This window comes from Cygnus atratus, chromosome 18, assembly GCF_013377495.2.
Source record: "Cygnus atratus isolate AKBS03 ecotype Queensland, Australia chromosome 18, CAtr_DNAZoo_HiC_assembly, whole genome shotgun sequence".
Lineage (NCBI taxonomy): Eukaryota > Metazoa > Chordata > Aves > Anseriformes > Anatidae > Cygnus > Cygnus atratus.
Window position 1 is genome coordinate 12,046,235 of NC_066379.1, and position 19,526 is coordinate 12,065,760.

The 19,526-nt window shown below is 57.9% G+C and overlaps 1 protein-coding gene across 4 annotated transcripts in view; it reads right to left on the reverse strand.

Annotated features, from left to right (window-relative positions):
* BAIAP2 (BAR/IMD domain containing adaptor protein 2) overlaps positions 1-19,135 on the reverse strand; it is a 42,323-nt gene extending 23,188 nt beyond the window's left edge. For 3 of the 4 annotated variants that reach the window (XM_050714326.1, XM_035568663.2, XM_035568665.1), the window contains exons 1-3: positions 19,000-19,108; positions 10,299-10,374; positions 8,576-8,662 (exon numbers count right to left, since the gene is read on the reverse strand). In XM_050714326.1, coding sequence (XP_050570283.1) covers positions 8,576-8,662; positions 10,299-10,374; positions 19,000-19,071 — 235 coding nt within the window. In that variant the 5' untranslated portion in view covers positions 19,072-19,108. Of the gene's footprint in view, positions 1-8,575; positions 8,663-10,298; positions 10,375-18,999 lie in introns of all 4 variants that reach the window. The other variant, XM_035568662.1, reaches the window with a different exon arrangement.
* Positions 19,136-19,526: the final 391 nt, after the last annotated feature.

The window sequence follows — 19,526 nt, forward strand, 5'->3', positions numbered from 1 at the left end:
AGCACCGAGATCCGCGCAGCAGCGGGCAGGCAGTTAACTTTTACGGCCTCTTTGCAAGGTGCTGAACAAAGCAAAGCAGCCCACAGCGCTGAGGCGGAGCTGGCAGCAGCTCTGGCAATTACGCACATCTGCGATGAATAGCTCCACGCATGAATGGGAAGGCCTGGGCAAAAGGTCACCACTACAAGACCTCCAGGAAATTGCTCTCCGGTTGGGCTGCGGCCGCTCAATCATGGGAAGTGCACAAATTCCCACTACAAGGAGGGCAAGAAGAATGACGTAATGATGGAGCTGGGTCGAGGTTCCTTTTCCAAGAGTATATCAGTGCATCGGTGGCCTTATTTCCAAAGCTCACGCCGTGCCCTCTCCTTTTCCCTTCCCATCTGACCAAAGCAGAGCCCCAGCTGACCAAGTTGGGCAGCAGAAAGGGCCAGGTGAGGACTGGCGGAGAGCTCTGGCCATCAGTGCTGTGCAAGGAATGCCCCCAGAGCAGGGCCCGGGCTGCTCAGAAATCACGCACATGCCACCAGACCCAGCAGTGAGGTGCAGCAGCACCAGCACTCTGCGGCTCTGCCCCCTGTGCTCCCCACCTGGGGAAAAGCAGCCGGCTCCCGGCAGCAGGGGAGGTGTCTGGGACGCCTCCCAGGACACAGATAACCATCTCTGCTGATACTTTCTCCTCCACCACCCGCTTTGGCTGTTATCACAGTGAGAGTACGGGGAGTTTCAGCCCAGGCTGAAACCCACCCCACATCAAACCGGGCAGGGGCAGAGCTGTTCCCAGCCACAGCAGCACGGCATGCCCCACTTCGAGCTGCCCCGGGTCCACCCCAGCGTGCTCCCAAGCACTGGGGTCAGCGCTGCTGTTTTCCCAGCTCAGGCATCAGGAAGCCTTGAGGGCTGCGGACAGGTTGGGAAGGAGCACCCATGGTGCTGAGCGTGACACCGAGGGCACCCAGCACCCCACCGGCACGTCCCCACGGGGAGCAGGCAGCAACACGGATCCAGCCCCCAGCCCAATTTGCTGGAGGTGCAGCGGGACCAGCCCAGTGCCTGCAGCAGCTCCAGGCGAGCTCCGTGCTGCTCCCAGGCTCCGTTGCAGGAAGGCTGCTGGACGCCTGCCCGGCCTCGAGTCACAAGGGCTTCCTCTGAGGTTCCTCCCCAGGAGGAGACAGGGCAGCCAGTCCCGAAGAAACCAGCCCCAGGTTTCCCATGGCAGCCTCCGTAGCCGGGAGCCCACGCAGGGCAGCGGGATTTAAGCTATCTTTGGTGCTGTGCAAAGTCACACACACAGCACCTCTGCCACCCTGCTGCCTTCGCACCACGAGCTGCCTCACCGCTGCAGGAAGGGTACGGACCTTGTGAGGCATGAACCGACACTTCGCCCTGACACCACTTGGACTAACGCAGCTTGGCAGCAGGGAAGAAGTTAAACTGTGACTAAGAGATACCACCGCGGCTGGGAAGCCTGAATATTTCAAGCCCTGGCTCAGAATAGGATCTGCAGCACTGCACCAGTGGTACAGTGGTGCAAGGCGCTCGTGGCGGTGTCGGCAGCACAGGGCCACACTGGGAGCTCCCTCCCACGCCACGAGCTGCCAGCACCATGCACAAGGGCTGTTTGCAGCTTAAACACTGTAATTACGGCCGTGCAGCAGGCCGCAGACAGGGAAATGGTGTGGGTCACACTGCGAATTACACAGAGCGCGAGCACCGGGCTAGCTCTGTGCCAAAACACACATCCTACGGGTCAAGAAACCCAAAGTAAGTGCTTCACTCAAGGTCACAGGCAAAGTCCCAACGGGGTGGCAGGAGGGCAGCGCGAGGGCTTCGCCCGTGCCAGGCTGGGCACAGCTCCCTGCAGGGACGGCCACGGCTGAAGAGCACGCACACGGGCGAGAAGGCTGAGGAGGCAAAGGGAGCTGCTATTTACATCTGTCTGACTCACAGTATCATTCTCGCAGAACTATAAGGGCTATTGTGGGCCCTTCCCCACCACACCCAGTGAGGAACAGCAAAACAGGTTGTTCCACATCCCTCAGATTGCAATCGGGCACCGCAAGCCCTGCAGGAGCCAGCTGCCCGGCCAGAAGGCAGAGCAGTAGGAGCCGGCTGAGCCCTGAGCCTACGGAGTCTCTTCCTCTTCGAGCTCGATGCAGGCCGTTTTCAATAAAAGCACCAAACAATGCAGAGCTGCCCAGGCAGCGCCCCAGCAGCACGCAGCAGGGATGCTCGGCAGAGCAAAGAGCGCTGAGCACCGCTCCTCACGCCTCGAGCACAGAGGACGCGGCCCCTTCAGCACCGCTCCACACCGGGATCTCTCACTCCAGGGGCTCCCAAACAGAGCAAAAAGGGAGGAAAAGCCCAGAGCAAAAAGGAAGGCAAAACCAGGGGGTCCAGGGGCCCAGCCCCACCGCTCTTCCCCCCCTGCTTTAAGGAGGACCAGGCAGAGCGACAGCATTGGGATGGAAAGAGCCAAGCAGGCAGAAAGGAGAATTAGTTTGTTACATGTGAAAAGCTAAAGGAGTTAACAGGGCAAGTTGTCCGAGTGCTGCCTCCTGAACCATACAGCCAAAGGCGTGCCATGGACAAGGCTCCAACAGTTATTTAAGGGGAGGTATCAGTCTGTGCCCATTCTGAACAGAGCATCGTTTCAGGGTGCAGCCCTGCCTGCTACGAACCTGGCAGAGCAAAACCCACCCCAGTTCCCTCCATGGTGCCGCCCAGTTTCACGCCTCCCCGGGCGGGTTTCCCACCGCCACCAGTTACTGCTGGGACCAGCAGCGAGCCTCGCTGGCTCCCTGGGCTCCCACAGTCAGAGTTCGGCACCCGAGCTGTCGTGCAGATGCTTCCCAACCTGTCCTCAAAAGGCACAGCCTGGCAACAGCTCCAGCTGCTCGCAGAGATCTGCTGAAAGTCTCATCCAGCCAGATTTATGGCAGGAGCGTGCTACTGAAAACTTCCACGATCTTATTTCTTCCCTGATATTAAGGTGTCCTGATTCAAGCTCATGAGATGCTGCACAAGCCACAGACAAGCCCTTAAGCCACTGAGAAAAGCACTTCTCAGCTGAACCCCTGATTCAGACAAGAAGGCTCCAGAACCTGACTTTATCAGCTCTGACATTAAATTGCAAGGCAACGTGGAGGAAGATTCGTGCATGTACAGTGGGAAGGATACAAGTATGGGAAAACAATCAGCTTCTCCTCACTGATTCATCTATTTCCTCTTCAGAAAGGTTTCATTTATTTATCGCAGCCCGAAAGGATCACACAGGATTTGTTGATGTTATATTAGCAACTCATCAGCATTATAATGATCAGTTCTGTTTCCAGCCTGCATTTCAACCCATCTTGGCAAAGCTTAGGACTTTTTTTTTTTTGAGATGAGGTAAAGAAAGAGGCAAAGGCTTTCCCAGACACCCTGACTCAAGAGAGGTGCAGGGCACATTTCCAGCGGGAGGCCCTCGCTGCCTCTGTCCTGTGGTTAATTCATGGGCACAGGAGAGCACGGACCCCCACGAGCACCCAGCACCTCCAGGACCCAGGTCTGGGCAAGCAATGGAACCACCCAGTGCATGGCTTGGGTGCAGATCGGCCTCCCCCAGGCTGGCTGCAGGCTGTGGGCATAGCAGGGAGCAGCCCGGCACAGCAAACAGATCCACTTCTGCTGAGCTCCACTGCTCAGCGTCTCCTCTTTCACCAACACCAGCCCAATTCTTCCGTTTTCTCCTGCACCACCAGATGTTCGGAAAGTAAAGCAGGATGTGAAGTGCCACCAACGCGCTGCTCCTCACATCCCCATCTCCAGATGGAGGAGGATGCGCCCCTGCCTAAAACTCACGATCTCACAGCTCTGCTGCTGCTGGACTGCAGGGGCCAGCCCCTGGATGTGGCTTGTGGCCACCCCACCTCTGGGAGGACAGCACAGCGCCGGGGGTCCTTGTCCTTGTGGGGTTGGGCACTGGGGGCGCAGGCAGGTGTCACCCCCCCAGGAGGTGTCACTGACATCCCCAGGAAATGCCTGTTCTGGGGGAATGGGCTTCAACCAGACACAGGCTGCTGTGGCAAAGATGTGCACTTCCCTTACTTGAGCACAAACTGCAAGCTCCATTTTCCAGGAGCACTTGCATCAACCTGGGAAGGCTAAGAACAGCCTTGGAGGCAGAGTCCTGAATTTCAGGAACAATTTCTCTGGCAAATGAGGCCTTTAACAGAATTGCAGGTGGGAGCACCCGGCTCCAGAGCACCCATCCTTCTGGCAGTGCCAAATTGTTACCTGCTGAAGCGCATCATTAAGTCCAACCTCAGAAGGATGATGCCACGGGACTCTCACTGCTCTCCCACCCAGGGGCACTTTGCAGGGACACCACAAGCTGCTGATCACAGGGGGAGATGTCCTGAGAGCAGCGCTGGTTTCCCAGGCTCTGCTCTCACGGGTACGGGCAGGCACCGAGCACCATGGCCACCACCAGCCTGCTCCAGCACATCACAGCCTCTTCGGCTCACGTATTAAACACTTTGCTGCTACGATGACCTTTGGCACTTGCGGAATCTGTATCCACTGCAGGAAGCTCCTACCCGAAACAGCTGCAAATCCAATTAACAGATTAATAAACCTCCCCAGAGGATTGAGCGCAGCACAAAGCCTCCACACCGCGCCAAGGCCACCGAAAGCTGGGGTCAGGCTGCAGCACCGCAGCGAGAACAGGAGCTGGGACGTGCCTGGACAGCCCGGGGCATCCCACCAGGCTGCTCCCATCCGCACCAGTAGCGCCTCTGGGCTGCCCCCACTGGGGCCACGGAGCCCCTCCTGGGGCACGGGGTACCTGCAAGAGGCAGGTCCAGCACCCCAGGTCCATAAGCCATGCACCACTCTTGGAGCCTGGTGTCCTCCTCGACTGGCACTGGGCAGCTCTGCAGCAGATGACTGGAGCACAGAGGTGCCACGGGATACGATTTTATCGGGCAAACCGGGCATCAAGAGGCCCATTATCTAGGGGAGGCTCGCTGCAGCTGAACAATGGAAAACTAATTACTGCATTCCTTCCCCTTTCGTGGCGCCGGGCTTCACTCAGTCTCTGATCCAAGGGGACCTTGGAGAAAAAGCAGCCCCAAAACGAAACCCTCCCCCAGCCTAAGGAGCTCTCTGCAGGTGCTGTTCAGCCCCTGGAAGAAGCACTTTGAGCAGCATCCAAGTGACTTCAGTGCTGCACTTCTGCTGGCAGCAGCAGCACAAGGGCCAAAGTCACCCAAGCACTTTGGGGGCAGACTCAGGCTCCTTAGGAGCTTCCCAGATCAAGCCCAGAGCAAGTTTCCACTGATCAGACAGGCAGCATTAACTGACTCCAGCTTCTCAGCTTCCCAAAAGCCTCCTCAGCCTCTGACAACACAAAGAACAGCACAAGGAGCCCCTCTGAGGGGCTGCAGGCCCAGGTCTAACCCTCAAAGCACCAGAAGCTGGATCAAGGCAGGCGGCTCCATCCATCCATCCATCCCTGCCAAGCTTCCAGCAATGCCAGGACCCAGCCCAGCCCCAGGACCTGCCAGCACCACGAGCCCCCCTGGCCACCCTGAGCTCCTCCATGAGGATGGAGCAGGGAGCAAATGGGTGCTGCTGAATCCGGTGACAAGGGAGGCACAGCACAGGCCTGGAACATCATCAGGCGAGTACAAAGTGCAAATGGTTTTCTGAAGTGTTGGGAGCTTGTTTTTTTGTTGACCCATTTGATAGCCCCGAGATAAAAAACACAGCCCAGGCCAGCTCAGCACGTGAACCCCCAGCATCGCCGCTTCCCAGGGCAGCACAGGACAGCTCAGCCAGCACGGAGCTGCCTCGAGCAGCTGGTTTGGGGCACCCTGCTGCTGTGCAGGGCCCGTGGGAAGCTGCACGCCGTACCCAGCCGGGACATCACCTTAGCTCTGAAGAAAACCAGACTCTGAATGTCCCAAACCCCGCAGTGGGGCTGACAGCACTACAGCCCCACCAGATGCCTGCACCCAAAAACCCAGGGCACAGAGCCGATTACAACTCCAGTGCTTCATTATTGCTAGGTTTCCCGTTTCTGCGTGAGATTATCCCGTCTACACACTGTTCCGAAAATCTGGTGGGGAATTTATGAAACATGTGAAGCGCTAAGCAGCTGGTGAGCACAGAACCGAGCTGCAGGCAGCGGTCTGGCAGGCGCTGGGGAGGCTGCTGAAAGCTTGCAGCAAGGTAAGCGTGCTGCATCACTGCAGTCAAAGGAATTTGCTTTTAAATAAAGCAAATGCCAAGCAGAACCAGCCAGCGGGCTGCCCTGTGCCAGACACCCAGCACATTTGCTGAGGCAGGGACCACCAGTGTGTGATTTTCCAGTGCCCAGCTTAACGAACAAGCTCCTCGGAGCCACACGTGCTGCTACGGCGTTGAGCTGGGCTGGAGGGGCCACGGCAGGGTCAGCCCCAACCCTGCTCATGGAGGGTGCAGAGCCAGGGCAGGCATCAGGATCTGGGACAGATGCAGCCTTTTATTATCTTTCAGAAAGGACCTGCAGTATTTTACTTTCTGTTGATGCTTTGTCCCAGAAATGGCACCAGAAAAATACCCATGCTCAGAAAAGAGTATTAAGGAGGAAACAAGTCCCTGATCCTCCTCCTTGGAGCCACCGCCGGACATCTTGGAGCAGCACCCCCTGTGCTGCCATTTGGGGAAAAAATCCACCCACAACGGGATCAGCTCAGGCCCACAGCATGAATGCGAGTGGTCATTACAAACAGCCCCATTTGCTACAGCCTTTGGTAAGGCATGAAACAGCCCAGACCCCAGGGCTCGCTTCCAGCACTATCAGCAGTCACAGCAGAGGGCTGATAAGCTAAAGGTGTTCCCAGGAACTGCCTACCTCTGGCTGGCGCAGCGAGCACAGCCCAGGCTGAAGCATTCCTCAGCCCGTTCGCACATCCCACTGGGATGGGGTGGCGTCCCTGCCTCTTATCAGCTCCAGGGAACCACAGCCAGAAATTTTATCTCCACTTTCTTCTGCAGGGAGCAGCTGCCACAATAAATATCAGCAAGATCACCACAGCAGGAGGGCCGAGGAGCAGCCACTGGCTACAGGTCGGGGCTAACAGGAGCTGCCAGAAATCCCCTTCCACCACCGAGCCCCCGCACTGCACACCACGGATGGGAGGCGCAGTCATCCGCGAGCATTTGAAACCAACCCCAAAATATCCAGGTCACATACCAAGCGCACACCAGGAGAACCCTTGCAAAGCCTGCTCTCAGGCTGCTTTCCCCTGGGAAGCAGGGCCACCAGAAGCCACGGCAGGGCGAGCAAAGCCTGCAGCTGCTCCAAAGGGGAAGCCGGGTTTGTGGCCCCAGCTCCCGCCCGCGCGGCTGAACCGCTCTGGGGAACCTTCCCCAGACTTTTACTTCCAGGATGACAAAGCCACCACGGCTTGCGGCCCCAAAGAGGCAGTGAAAGCCTCGCGAGCAGCGGCTGAGGAAGCCCTTGAACGAGGTCTGCACAGCCTTCAGCATCGCCTGCTGCATGCATCGCCGGCAGGGCTCTCGCTCTATTTATTAAGCAGAAACAGATTGCTATAGGCAGCTTTAATCCGAGTGCTAAAACTGGTTTCCATAGACACTTCGTGCTTCTCCATAAAAACCCAGACTACGCCAACGAGCTGCGCGCAGCAGAGCCGGAGCTGGATCCGGCTGTGGCTCTGGCACCACACAGCACTGCGAGCCCAACGCCAGCCCTGCCGGGGGCTGCTCAGCACCCCGGGGAGCCTTCACAGCCACCTCAGCTCAGTCTCCTTGCCAATCGACTGCCTCAGATGACGGTAACAAGCACAACTTGTGCAGCATCTGGCCAGCGAGGTGGCAGGTGGGAGTGCAGCTGGGGCTGCACAGGGAACCTGGAGCACAGAGCATGGCATCCCCGGGGGAGCCTGTGCACCGCAGAGGGGGAACATGAGCTGCGGCAGAGCCCTGGGAACAGCAGCTCCTCAAAGAGCAAATGCAAGAAGGGGAAAACGGACACAGAGCAGCGGGACTCAGCACATCACGGCTCGGACACGAGCCCAGGCAGGTCACCGGTGGCACCGCGCTAAGACACAGCAGACAGGGCACGAGCAGCCCTTGCACTGGTTCTGCTGAGCTCAGCAGGGTGCTGGGTATGACCGCAGCTCCCACGTGCCACGATGCTGCCAGGATCCCTGCTTCAGCACGCCCAACCTGCATGTCCCCAGGCATCCCCACCTCCTGCTCTTTCACAGGACCGAAGACCACAGAGACTTCTAGGGGAGCCAGGGCCACTCTGAACCAAGACAAAAGCACCAGCAAAGCATCTCTGTGCAAACACTTCCCCTCCGCCAGCACCGCAAGCAGCTGACATCTCAGAACCCAGAGACTAAGATTAGCAGGATTTTTTTTAAGCTACATTAACAGCGAATAGAGGCACAACCACCATTTACATCAGGAGAATCAGCCCCATACCCAGCTCCTTATCCCCATCAGCACAGAGCTGGTCCCATCCCCGCTGCTTTCAGCCTGCCCTGGACTGACTCCATCCAGCCGTGAGCAGGCGACTTACCCAGTTCCTTGGATCCTTGGCTTTCGCTGGCCAGCTCTCCCATCTTAACCAGAGCATCAAAGTATCCTTTTGCTGCGTATGTCATACCTAAGAGCATCAAAAAGAGGCAGGTTATAGTCTCTTTGATGGCTATTATAACTTCTACGGCACTGAATAGGTGCTAGACACTAAAACAAAAAAGCTCTTACTTCAAAGGGCTTAACCCCACGGGGAGGGGCGAGACAACAAACAGGCAAAATTAGCGAAGAAAGAACACACCAAGGAAGAAAGCTAGCGCAGCAAGATTACAGAGCTATTTAGGAGAAAAAAAAGGTACGTGCAAGACCTAGGTGGTTTTCATTCCAGCATAACCATCAGCCTGCTTAGCGCTGCTCAGAAAAAGCACTGTGGAATAATTGACTATCACAGACATTCATTAGAGTTCAGTCTTGTTTGTTGACATTCCAGCTACACACTTCACTTTAATCAGATAAGCAGGGGGTTTCCTCTAATCACGAGAACATGTTGTACAGCTCCAGCTCAACGCCACCGGATCATGCACCAAAGCTCTTCCAGCATCGTTCGCTGATCAGTGCGCTTCCTTCAGATGCCCCCACAAGCTCCAGGATCCCAAATAAAGGATGACCAGACACAGTTTTAAAGATTACGGGAAGATCTTGGCTTCAAAGCACATCCAGAGCATGGACGTGAGAAAAACAGAAGCTGAATGATCACACCGGTTCTCCACACAGCACTGAGGTAACAGTGTGCCCAGCTCCAAACTGTGACAAACCCAGCACGTTGTAAGCAGGCTGTGCCAGCCAGGTGGTTACACCATGCACCAGTGTAATATTTCAGAACAGATAAAAGTCAGGTTCTGAGTGCCAGCCTCTGCCCCCCACGGCTGCTTTTCCCCAGTGCCTGCACCAGCCTGGAGGTCGAGCAGGGGACTAAGTAGCAGCAGCACGCCCAAGGCACGAGCCCCACTTCGTTAGCATCATTAGGGGCTGTGCAGTGCCAGCCCACAGTGCCCCAGGAGGACAGCACCCCCACCACAGTCACTTCACCCCCCTCGGCCCCAAAAACACCGCTGGGAAGGGGCAGGGAGGCAGCACAGCTCGGAGGAATGCCAAGGGGGCCTGCATCCACGAGACCCCCCACGGAAACATCCAGGAGCCCAGCCTGGCTGCGGGGAACAAGACACGCTCCAGGCACGAGGCAGGAACACATGGATCCTTCCCAGAGGTCGTGTTTCAAGCACCACCCTTTAAGAACAGACAATTTTTTTCCTACTGAGTTAAGATTATGACAACCTCCTCCCTTGAAGGCATCTTCACCGAACCAATTTAAAAAAATAAAATCCAGGAGACACGCAGTGCAATTTTCTGAAGCGAGCAGAGGCAAAGCAAGCTAGCTCTGCATGGAGCTGCTGCAGAGCTGGGCATCCAAAATCATCAATTCAAAACAGTTGGGTTTTGGTTTTCATCAATTCACAGTTCGCTCAGTTAAATCTACACTTCTCTGGTGGCTCCCAATGGAACCCTATATTCCCAGTTGAGAGCTGCCACCAATATTTTTTTTTTTTTATTTCTTTTCCAATGTATTGTTCTGGACAATGTGAATATTTAAGCGACACTTAAACAAAACTTAAATAATTCTAACGATTCAAAAATGTGACCCTGCACATGGCTTGCACCCTCCAGCATTTCAGTAGTAATTACATCAGCAGTGTGGTTTCACTTACTTGCTAAGGCTTTTTCATAGGTCTTCCCCATAGAAATGAAATTCCTGAGGCTGGGATTGAACTGCTCCATGATTGTCTGGAAGAGAGGACAGCAGACATTAGCAGAGGTGACAGGAGCTGGGGGCAGCTCAGGGCTCACGCCGAACAGCCGTCTCCGTGCTCATGAAGGCAGTAACAGAGCAAAACCCCCTGTAACGCAGCACAATCCTCCCGACACCCTGAGCGCGCTGGTTGCACACCGAAGCCTCCGGCACAGCCACGTCTTACCTGCATTGCTCCAAACCAGCAGCCCTAATGGCCCAGAAGGGCAAGTGGGGTAACTTGGGGTAATTTCCATTGTGGGTAACTGAATGGACAACGCACAGAAGTAGCCTAATGCTAAATCTGACACGACAACTCTTGAACACAGCCGGGAACAACCCGAGCCATCCCTCGCCCAGCCCCACGGACGGCACCGCTGCAGTCTGCTGAGCACAGCCACCCCTGGAGCAGCTTCCCCAGGCAGGCTCCAGCAGGGACCACTGATACCAGGGGCAGAGCCTAGGCACAGCAGGGGGCGGGCAGACAGCCCAAGCACCTCCATCCCGCAGCTCTGCCAGGGAGGGCCACGTCCAGGTTTTGAACCCCACGGGGCGGACGGTGCGCGGCAATGCAGCTCCGCAGCACGCTGGTCAGAGAGCAGCTGGGACCTATGGCCTCACACAACATAGGAGATAATTGCTCCGGACCAGAACATTATCAGATATGGCAAAAGTGGCCATAACGTGGTGTAAATGACCATAACTGGCTGAGAGGGCAGCCAACAGCCCTCAGGCCAAGCGGCACTCTGGGAGGTGACTGCTGGTGACGGCCCCTTCCTGGGACCAGCACAGCAGCACCAGCCTGGTCCACCACAGACAAGCAGGAGGGGCTGGAGGGCAGCATCCAAAGCAACTGCTAAGCCAACGCAGCTGCAAGCAGCGTACCATCCCCAGCAAGCTGGTGCCAGCTGTGGCTAAAGCTCCATGGGAGGAATTGCACCCCGGTGGCCGAGCACTTGGTGTCACTTTCCAGCTGCCCAGAAATGCAGAAACGAGAACACAGCACAGCAGAAACAGTCTGCTGGGCTTTCCCTCCTCCCTCCCTTTAAGATCCTTATTTAACCATGAGGCAGAGGAGGACTAATCGGATCACACACAAGAACAGCTCTTTGTACGTTTGTCACAGCAGCGACTGACCCTCTCCTGCCAAAGCGACTCACTCCCAGCACCGACAGCCTCCCTAGAACAAAGCTCTGACTCCCAGCTGGGCTGGGGAAAAGGCAGCAACACCTCCGTGCTCACTGCACCCTCCAGACCAGCCTGCAGCAACCCTGGGTCCAGCCCCACATCCCTGCCCCATCCCATGGGCAGCTGCCCACACATCCCCACGTGGCGATGCCCAAGGGACAGGGGCTCTGCTCCGCACCGCTGCTGGCAGCGCCCTGTGCTGGGAAGGCAACAGACAGACACTTCTGTCAAATAAGCTGATTAAGCATCTGTCACCTCATCTGAAGCTGGCCAAACACTATAAAGCTCATTTTCTGCCCGAGGCATTTTTATCCCGAGTTCCTGCTGCCTGGCCTTTTCAGGGTACGGCGGTTTAATTTTCTTCTGCGGGTGCCTGTGTGCAGGACGGATCGACTGCGGCGGCCGAGCTGTCGCCTTCCCCTGGTTCAAAACAGCCAGATTTAATTTCCGTGAGCAGCAACCTGCGTGGGACACTCTGGCCCAGAGACCGTGCCAAGCACACTAAGGGGCATCGCTTCAGTGCCGGTGTTTGCTGACGCAGGGGATCCCAAATCCCCCACATAACGCAGCAACAGCTGGGGGACGGGGGGCAGAGCCCCAGGGCAGCCCCGAGCCACGCTGCCAAGCCTCAGAGCCCACGATGCACAGCCCTGCAAGGGACAGGAGACGACCTGCAGGGATCTGACGCGGCGAGCACGAGGCTAATGAGGACTCCAGGGCTAATTGGAGCTGAGGGCCAGGCCACGCAGCCTCCAACAGCACAGGAGGGCTCCTCTGGGGCAGCACGGAGCCGTTCAGCGAACACGCTCAACTTGAGAGGAGAAAATTAACCTGTAGCAACAAGCCACGTAGTGAGTTGTTTTCCATAATTGTAGGAGGCAATTGCACAGGAGCTAATTAGCACTGGGGAGGGCTGCTCTGTCCTTCCCACGTCACGTTTGGCTTCAGTCGGACACGTCCCTGCTGCCAGCACAGCCACGGCGTGCCACCGCCACGCAGAGCTCGGCCCCAGCCACCTGAGGCTGAGCAGCGCCCGTGCAGAAGGAAAATTGGCAATTTCTGCAGGGAAAGGATTTTTTAAACAGTTTGCTAGGTTAAGTGCAGTAAGTGTTTATGTATGTATGCATGCATGTGTATATAAATAAACCAGTTTTTGCAGCAGTGCCCAAGTAAACAAATCTTCCCCAAAGCACGAAGCTCAGAGAACCAGCACCCGAATGGGCTCTGCAGACCCAGCACCATCCCCGGGGAGCAGCCCGGGGGCTCAGCAGCAGGGCACTGGTGCAGGTGGCAGTGCCAGGGAGCAGGGCTCGGGGCCGAAAGCAGCTGAGCTCTTCTCCCGACCTGCAGGGACACGGCACGGCCGCACGGATTTGAGGAAATGCCCTCCCAAAATTCAGCACATCTTCCCCGGGCAGGGGGACGAGGCGCAAGAGCCACAGACTAACACAGCCATTTTGAAGCAGCAAATAAAGAGGAAGAGCGCAGCAGAAAGGATCCCGCTAATCAAGGGGAGGGGAGGGAAGTGGCTTGTGCTGGCCAAATAAAATCCCTGAAACCCTTAAGAGGAAGTTTGCTGAAAGTGAATGCCTTTAAGACATCGCCTAGAGACTCCAACATAAATAACCCCGCAGGATAAGGGCATTATAAAAGACTCTTCACTCCAGAGATAAAAATAGATTTTTTCAACCCTTATTTTCACTGCCATGGTGGGAAAGGAAGCCAACTCCAGAGCTAACACCTCCATATCCCCCAACACAGAGAAGTTGGAAAGCTACCAGCTGCCAGGAAGAAACAAATACTGGAAGATAAACACGTTTACATCAGGGACTGTGCTCAATAAGCAACCGCTTCTCGTGCCCAAGAGAGCCGGCACAGCACCGCAGCTGCCTGCTGTGGGGACTGCTGCTCCAGCAGCCCCCGGACAGGCACACAGAGAGGGCAGGGAGCAGTCTGTGTGTGTCTGTGTGTGCTCCTGCAGCGGCTTCTGTGAGCCAGGAAGGTGAAGCCAGGTTTGCCAGACACTACAGTGAAGCTGGTATTTGGACAAATTCTGGTATTGAAAGCAAATCTCACTCTCCCTCAAATTTTGCTCCATCAGCACCACCCCCAAGTTGTTTGCCTTCCACATGCCAGCCTGGGCAGAGTTTAGAAAAACACAGACAAAAAAACTGGCAGCTAAAGGTTGAAAGGGCTTTGCTTTGTTCCACTGCGCTAAATTCCCTGGGTAATACCACTCAGCTCTCTGGGATTGGCATGGCTTTTTTCAGCTGCCAAAAACGAAACTAATGCAAAGCACGAGGTCTCCAGGACACAGCCGTGTGAATTAGGGGGGAGAAGACTCCACAGAAAGCAAGCTCAACTTCTCTCCCCTCCGAGTGGGCTCCACTTTGTGCTACAGCAAGGATTCACCTGCTGTTCCAGTGCCATAATAACCAGCCCACAATTAAAAGTTAATTAAGAGTGCTCCCCAAGAAGAAGCTGGAAGTGGAGCTGGCTCGCGTTGTATCAAGTTTCCCTTGCATAGGAGGCAGACCTTCACACCACCTCCCTGAAATCTTTTAAAAAAAATTAAGAACAGGCTTCATGATTTCCCCCGAAGCCCACCCTACACCTCCAAGGCACCCCACAGCACCCCTGCAGGACACCGTGGCCGTGCCGAGCTCCGAGGGGGGCAGCACCGCGGGCATCTCCTTACAGCCACCCTGTACCAGCAGCTCGGCTACGAGGAAGTTTTGTTTCTAAATGGGTCAGCCCTGCTTCAGGAACGCCTTCCATTATTTCTGTGTTAATATTTAATGTCCAAACAAACCCCGCTGCTGCCACCACCTCCGCGCGCCCTGCCCTGAGCTCGGTGGTGGGACGAGCCCCAGCTCTGGGCGCTGCGGGGCCGGCCGTGCTGGCCGCAGGGATGCTCAGCGCCTTACAACACACCCCGCTGCTCTGCCCCAGGAATTCCCCCACCATCCCGAGTCCCTGGGGTCTCGGATACCGTAACACACAGCACAGCAGCAGCCTTTCCCAACCAGAGCTGCTGATGGCTGTCATTCCACACCACTCCCTTGCCAGCGGCAAGGCCACCGTGCTCCCCAAATTCGCTGTGAACGAGCGGGAAGGGCTCAACAGTGGTCTTCAGGGCAGGGCAAGCACAAGCCGCTGCCCCACGGCCCAACAGCATGGTCAGGACTCAGCACCGCCTTTACTGGAGATGATGCTCAGGGGCAAGGGACTTCAGGGAAGAACAGGGACCCTTCTTTAAGCTTTAGGCCACTTAATTTCACCTAGACACCACGTCAGAGGATGAAAGCACCCAAGTTTCTGGGCTGGAGCCTGGGTACAGGCTTGGAGGGAGCCGGAGCCCTGCAGGGTGCTGAGCACCAGCAGCACGCTGGCTCGTGGCACCCCCTGGGAGCACCCCACAGGATCCCAGCAGCAGGAACACCACAGGGCAGACCCGGCCCCAGCTCCAGGGCTCTGCTGTGAGCCGGGACAACCACCGGGAGCTGGGGGCTGCAGGGACACTCCTCCCACAGCCCCCGTGCCAAAGGGCTCAGCTCTGCCAAGGGCTTTTGCAAGACCAGTGCCTGCTGCGGGGGATGTTTGCAGCAAGCTGCCCTACGCCCTGCAACGTGAGCAGCAGGGCTGCGAAACCTTAGCTGGGAGCAGGCGCAGCACAAGAAGCCTCCGAAGGCAAAGCCAGCGGCTGCCACCGCTCCAGGGAGCGGCACGGGAAGCATTCGGGGTACCTTGGGCAACTTGTGAGCTACCTTCTGGATACCACTTTGTAACCTGCATGTTTCAACGGTTTTGAGGGGTGCAGCAGAGCTCACAAACCCCTCTCCACACCGTGGCAGAGCGGTGCCCAAACGGAGGGGAAGGAGCAGCGAGGGCAGCCCCGCACCGCCAGAAGCGCCCGATCAGCACAAAGCTGCAAGTCAGCTCCGCCGCAGAGCCAAGCCACCTACAGAGGTGCAACTCGGCAGAAGCGGGTTGTCCCTGTGAAAACACCACAGCCCTGGGCCCTGCTCGCTAAGAGGCACCGATCCCCGTCTCCACCCTGCACCCTCCTGCAGTCACTGCTGGGCAGGAGCTCGGCACAGCCCGCTCCCCGGCCACCTGCACGGCACCCACACAGGTGCTGCAGGGCTCACTTCGGAGCCCCAGAGCCTGGGTGCAGGAAGCACCCAGTGCTCCGAGGGCCCGAGAGCGCAACACATGAAATTTGGGGGTGGCACAGGCTGGCTTCTGGGGCCAGCTCTTTCATCTTCTGTCACGGCGCGTTTTCCCTCCGCTGCCAAACACACCAAGCCACCCACCATTTCCCTTCTGATTCACTTGAGCAAGAATCTCCCCTTCCCTCTGGACCTGGAGATAATGAGGCAAGAGGCTGTTACGGTGGCAATAACATTTATTACATCTGATGTGGAGCAAGCGACTATCAGAAATTGTGTCTGCGTTTGTGTGAGACAAGGAGGCTCTGAGTTTGGGGTGTTTTTAAGCAAACCTTTCTCCAAGCACAGAGCTATTCACACACCATTGCAAAGCAATCTTCCACGCAAAGGAATGGCTTTAAAATGAAATGGAGGTTGGCCTGTAAACTGCAGTAATCTAATCTGTCGTAAGTGAGACAGATTTGTCTTCGGGGGAAGAAGAAGTCATCCCTCCTTCCTGCAAAGGAGGGCTCTGTGCGATGTGTGAAGGACGAAGCAGGGCTCAGGAGCTGCTGCACGGGGAGCAGCCCGGGCTCAAGGAAGGGTGGTCGGAGTCTGAGCCTACAACAGGAGGAGCTTTGCCCAGCCCCATGCTTGCAGAGCCCTCGGAGCCAGCCCCGCAGCTGTGCTGCTACAGCAAGGTCCACACAAGTGAATCAGCACCAGGGGAAGGTGGGATTACATTGGCAGAAGGTGCCAGCATCCTCCGTCTCCCTCTGTAATTACTACACATGTGTAGGCAGCTGCCTGTAGTGGCAGCATCGGCAAGGGGGCGGCTGACAGCTCCTCCACCATCTCATTAGCACAGTCACTCCGAGGGTGAACACTGGTTCTGGAAAATAATTACAATGGGCTTCCCAAGCAGAACGCCTCAGGAAAGCCTGCGCTGGGGGAGAGGGTGCCGGGCATGGGGAGCGACTGCGAGAGCTGCTCCAGGCACCGCAGGGGAAGCGGCACGGCCCCAGTGGGGCTGGAAGCTGGTGAGAGGATGGCAGAGGCTGGAAGGGAGGCACAGAGCTGCCGCCCCCACCTGCACCCACACTCTGTGCCCTGGTTCAGGGGAGGCAGCACTCAGCCTCCACCTCGGCCCCTTCCTCTGGCTTAGCTCCTCCTGGCCCCGCTTTTGCCCCAAGCGGTGCTCAGGCTCCAGCAAAGGCCAGAAAAGCACGGGACAAAAACCACTTCGACAATGGGGACATGAAGTACTGGGGGCTGGTTTTGGACTGGGAGACTCCCAAGCTTCCAGAGCTCCGGGAGCTCGCAGCCAGCGCTGCCCCGAGCCACCAGCCCTGGCGCTGCGCTCCACGAGGCTGCACAAGTCCCCCAAGAAATAGGAAAACGCCTGCTTCCTGCACGTACCCCATGCAACACCTCCAGAAGCCACGAAAAGCACCGTCGTCTTCAGAGAAAAGGCACCTCATTGATGAGGAAAATGCAAATAGTCATCGCTGTCTTCCTTCAGTCACCAGGGCTGAGAAGCTGGATGTTGTTGGGTAAAGCCACAAGATTAGCCTCCAGCTCCAAGCTCTCACCCTCCACACCCTGGCTGCTCCCTCAAACAGATTCAGGTGTGACCTGACCACAGCCTGTCACCTTCACAGTTCCTTTGCCTGCTCTCGGGGCCCAGCGGGCCAGGGCATCCCCACACCACCTTCGGCCAGGTCAGGCTCAGACACGGGCGGCACAGCCGCTCGCTGCGAGCTCCTCACAAAGTTCCCAGCCCCGCGGCTCACACAGCGCAGGAGTGATGGAGCCGAGGGTGGGAGGCAAGCAAAGAGCACGACCAATGTCCACCTGTGGGTTCTCAGGGGACCAGCGCTGCTAAGTGCAGCTGTTCTTGGGGCAGAAATCCTCAGCACTCCCCTCCAGCCAAGGCGAACACCAAGGTGGGTTTGAAGCCGCCCAAGAGCCACCCTGCGCGCTCACCACGCACAGACTCCTGGAGAAATTGTTACCTGCCGCACAAAGCTGCCATCACCGCAGATCACCAAGGACAACACCCCTCAAACAACACCTGAGTCACCAGCTGAAACCCTTCCGAGCAGTTGCCCCTGGAGCCCGAGCACACCATGGGCGTGCAAAGCACAGCGCGGTGCTCGCCCTGCTCCAGCGGCTCCCGCCCAGCCCAGCTGATAAGAGCGCAGGAGGGGGCAGCTTTTGGGTGCACGGGGCCATTAAGTCAGCACCCCAGGGTGACGGGCTCTGCCCATGTGTGACAACAGCACAGGGACTGGGGGACCAGCAGCATTTAAAGGGTGAAATGGAGTCCCACAGACACCCAAATCCCATGTGCTGCTTGATGCCTGGGCAGAAAGCTCCAGCCGCAGCCCTGCTCCACACCAGGTTCGGGTGCCATGAGCGCTGCTTGAACAGCTGCTGTGCCCGAGGTGCCAACAGGAGACTTTAGAACTTTACTACCTCGATGGTTTTCACGCTAAATTTTTCTGTCAGTGTTTTTCTTCCCACTTAATGCTCACAAGGAACTCGATCCGACCACTCAAGACGGAGAAAACCACGCAAGCCTCCCGGTTTAATGAATGACATCCCACACGCACGCCAGGACAGAAAGGTTCACCTGGGCTCGGCCACAGCACCCAGCAGAGCAGAAAGCTCTCCCTTCACGAGGGGAGACCAAGGCACACAAAACATTTCATTTTTCTCATGCCACTGACGGGGGGGGGGGGGAAGAGGGAAAAACGGGCAAATCGGGCGATGGGGAGATTCAGCAACTCCAGGACACGAACTGCTTTCAGGTGCTCGAGGAAAGCCAGGGACCGCCCCGGCGGGGCTCGCCCGTGCCGGCCCGAGGTGACCCAGGACAGGGGGGTTAGGACGAGCCCCCCCCGGGCCGGGGGCCGCTCCCTGCCTCCCCGGGCCGCCCCTCGCCCCCCCCCCCCCACGGCCCCGCTCCCACCTCGACGCACCCCGGGGCCGCGGAGGGACCGGGGGCGGCTCGGGCAGCGGCGCCCCCCCCGGCGGAGCTCGGAGCGCTCCGTGCAGGCTGCGGGGGGGAGCGGGGGCGGCTCAGCCCCCCCGGCGGCGGCGGCACATCCTCCTCTTCCTCCTCCTCCTCCTCCTCCTCTCCTCCTCCTCCAGCCGCCCCCGCAGCAGCCCCCGCTCTGCCCCCGCGCCCGGCGGAGGAGGGGAGGAAAACGGGAAAGGGAAAAAGAAAAGGGGGGGGGGGGGGGGGGAGGAGGGGAAAAAACCTGTTGCCGGGCTCACCTTGTAGACATTCTCGGTGAGGCGGTGCACCTCCTCGGAGCGGGACATGCCGGGCGGGCCGGGCAGCACCATGGGCGGGCGGTGCGGAGCGGGGCCGGGCGGTGCGGAGCGGGGCCGTGCGGTGCGGAGCGGAGCGGAGAGCAACGCAGCGGAGCGGGGCCGCCGCTTTTATCAGCTCCCGGCCGCCGCCGCCCGCCCCGGCCCGCCCCGGCCCGCCCGCAGGGAGGAGCTGAGCCGGGCTGAGCCGAGCCGGGCCGGGCAGGGTGCAGGGTGCCGAGCGTGGGGCTGGGGGCGGCCGGGGCTGGGGGCAGCACCGTGCTGTGCCCCGTCTGATGCCTGCCCCCTGCGTGTGCCATGGTGCCCCACTGCACTCCTATCCTACACCCCGTTCCCATCCCGTACCCCATTCCCTATTTCCATCCCATTCCCCATTCCCCATTCCCATCCCATTCCCTATTCCCATCCAGTAACCCCATTCCCATTCCATTCCCTCTTCCCATCCCGTAACCCCATTCCTCATTCCCATC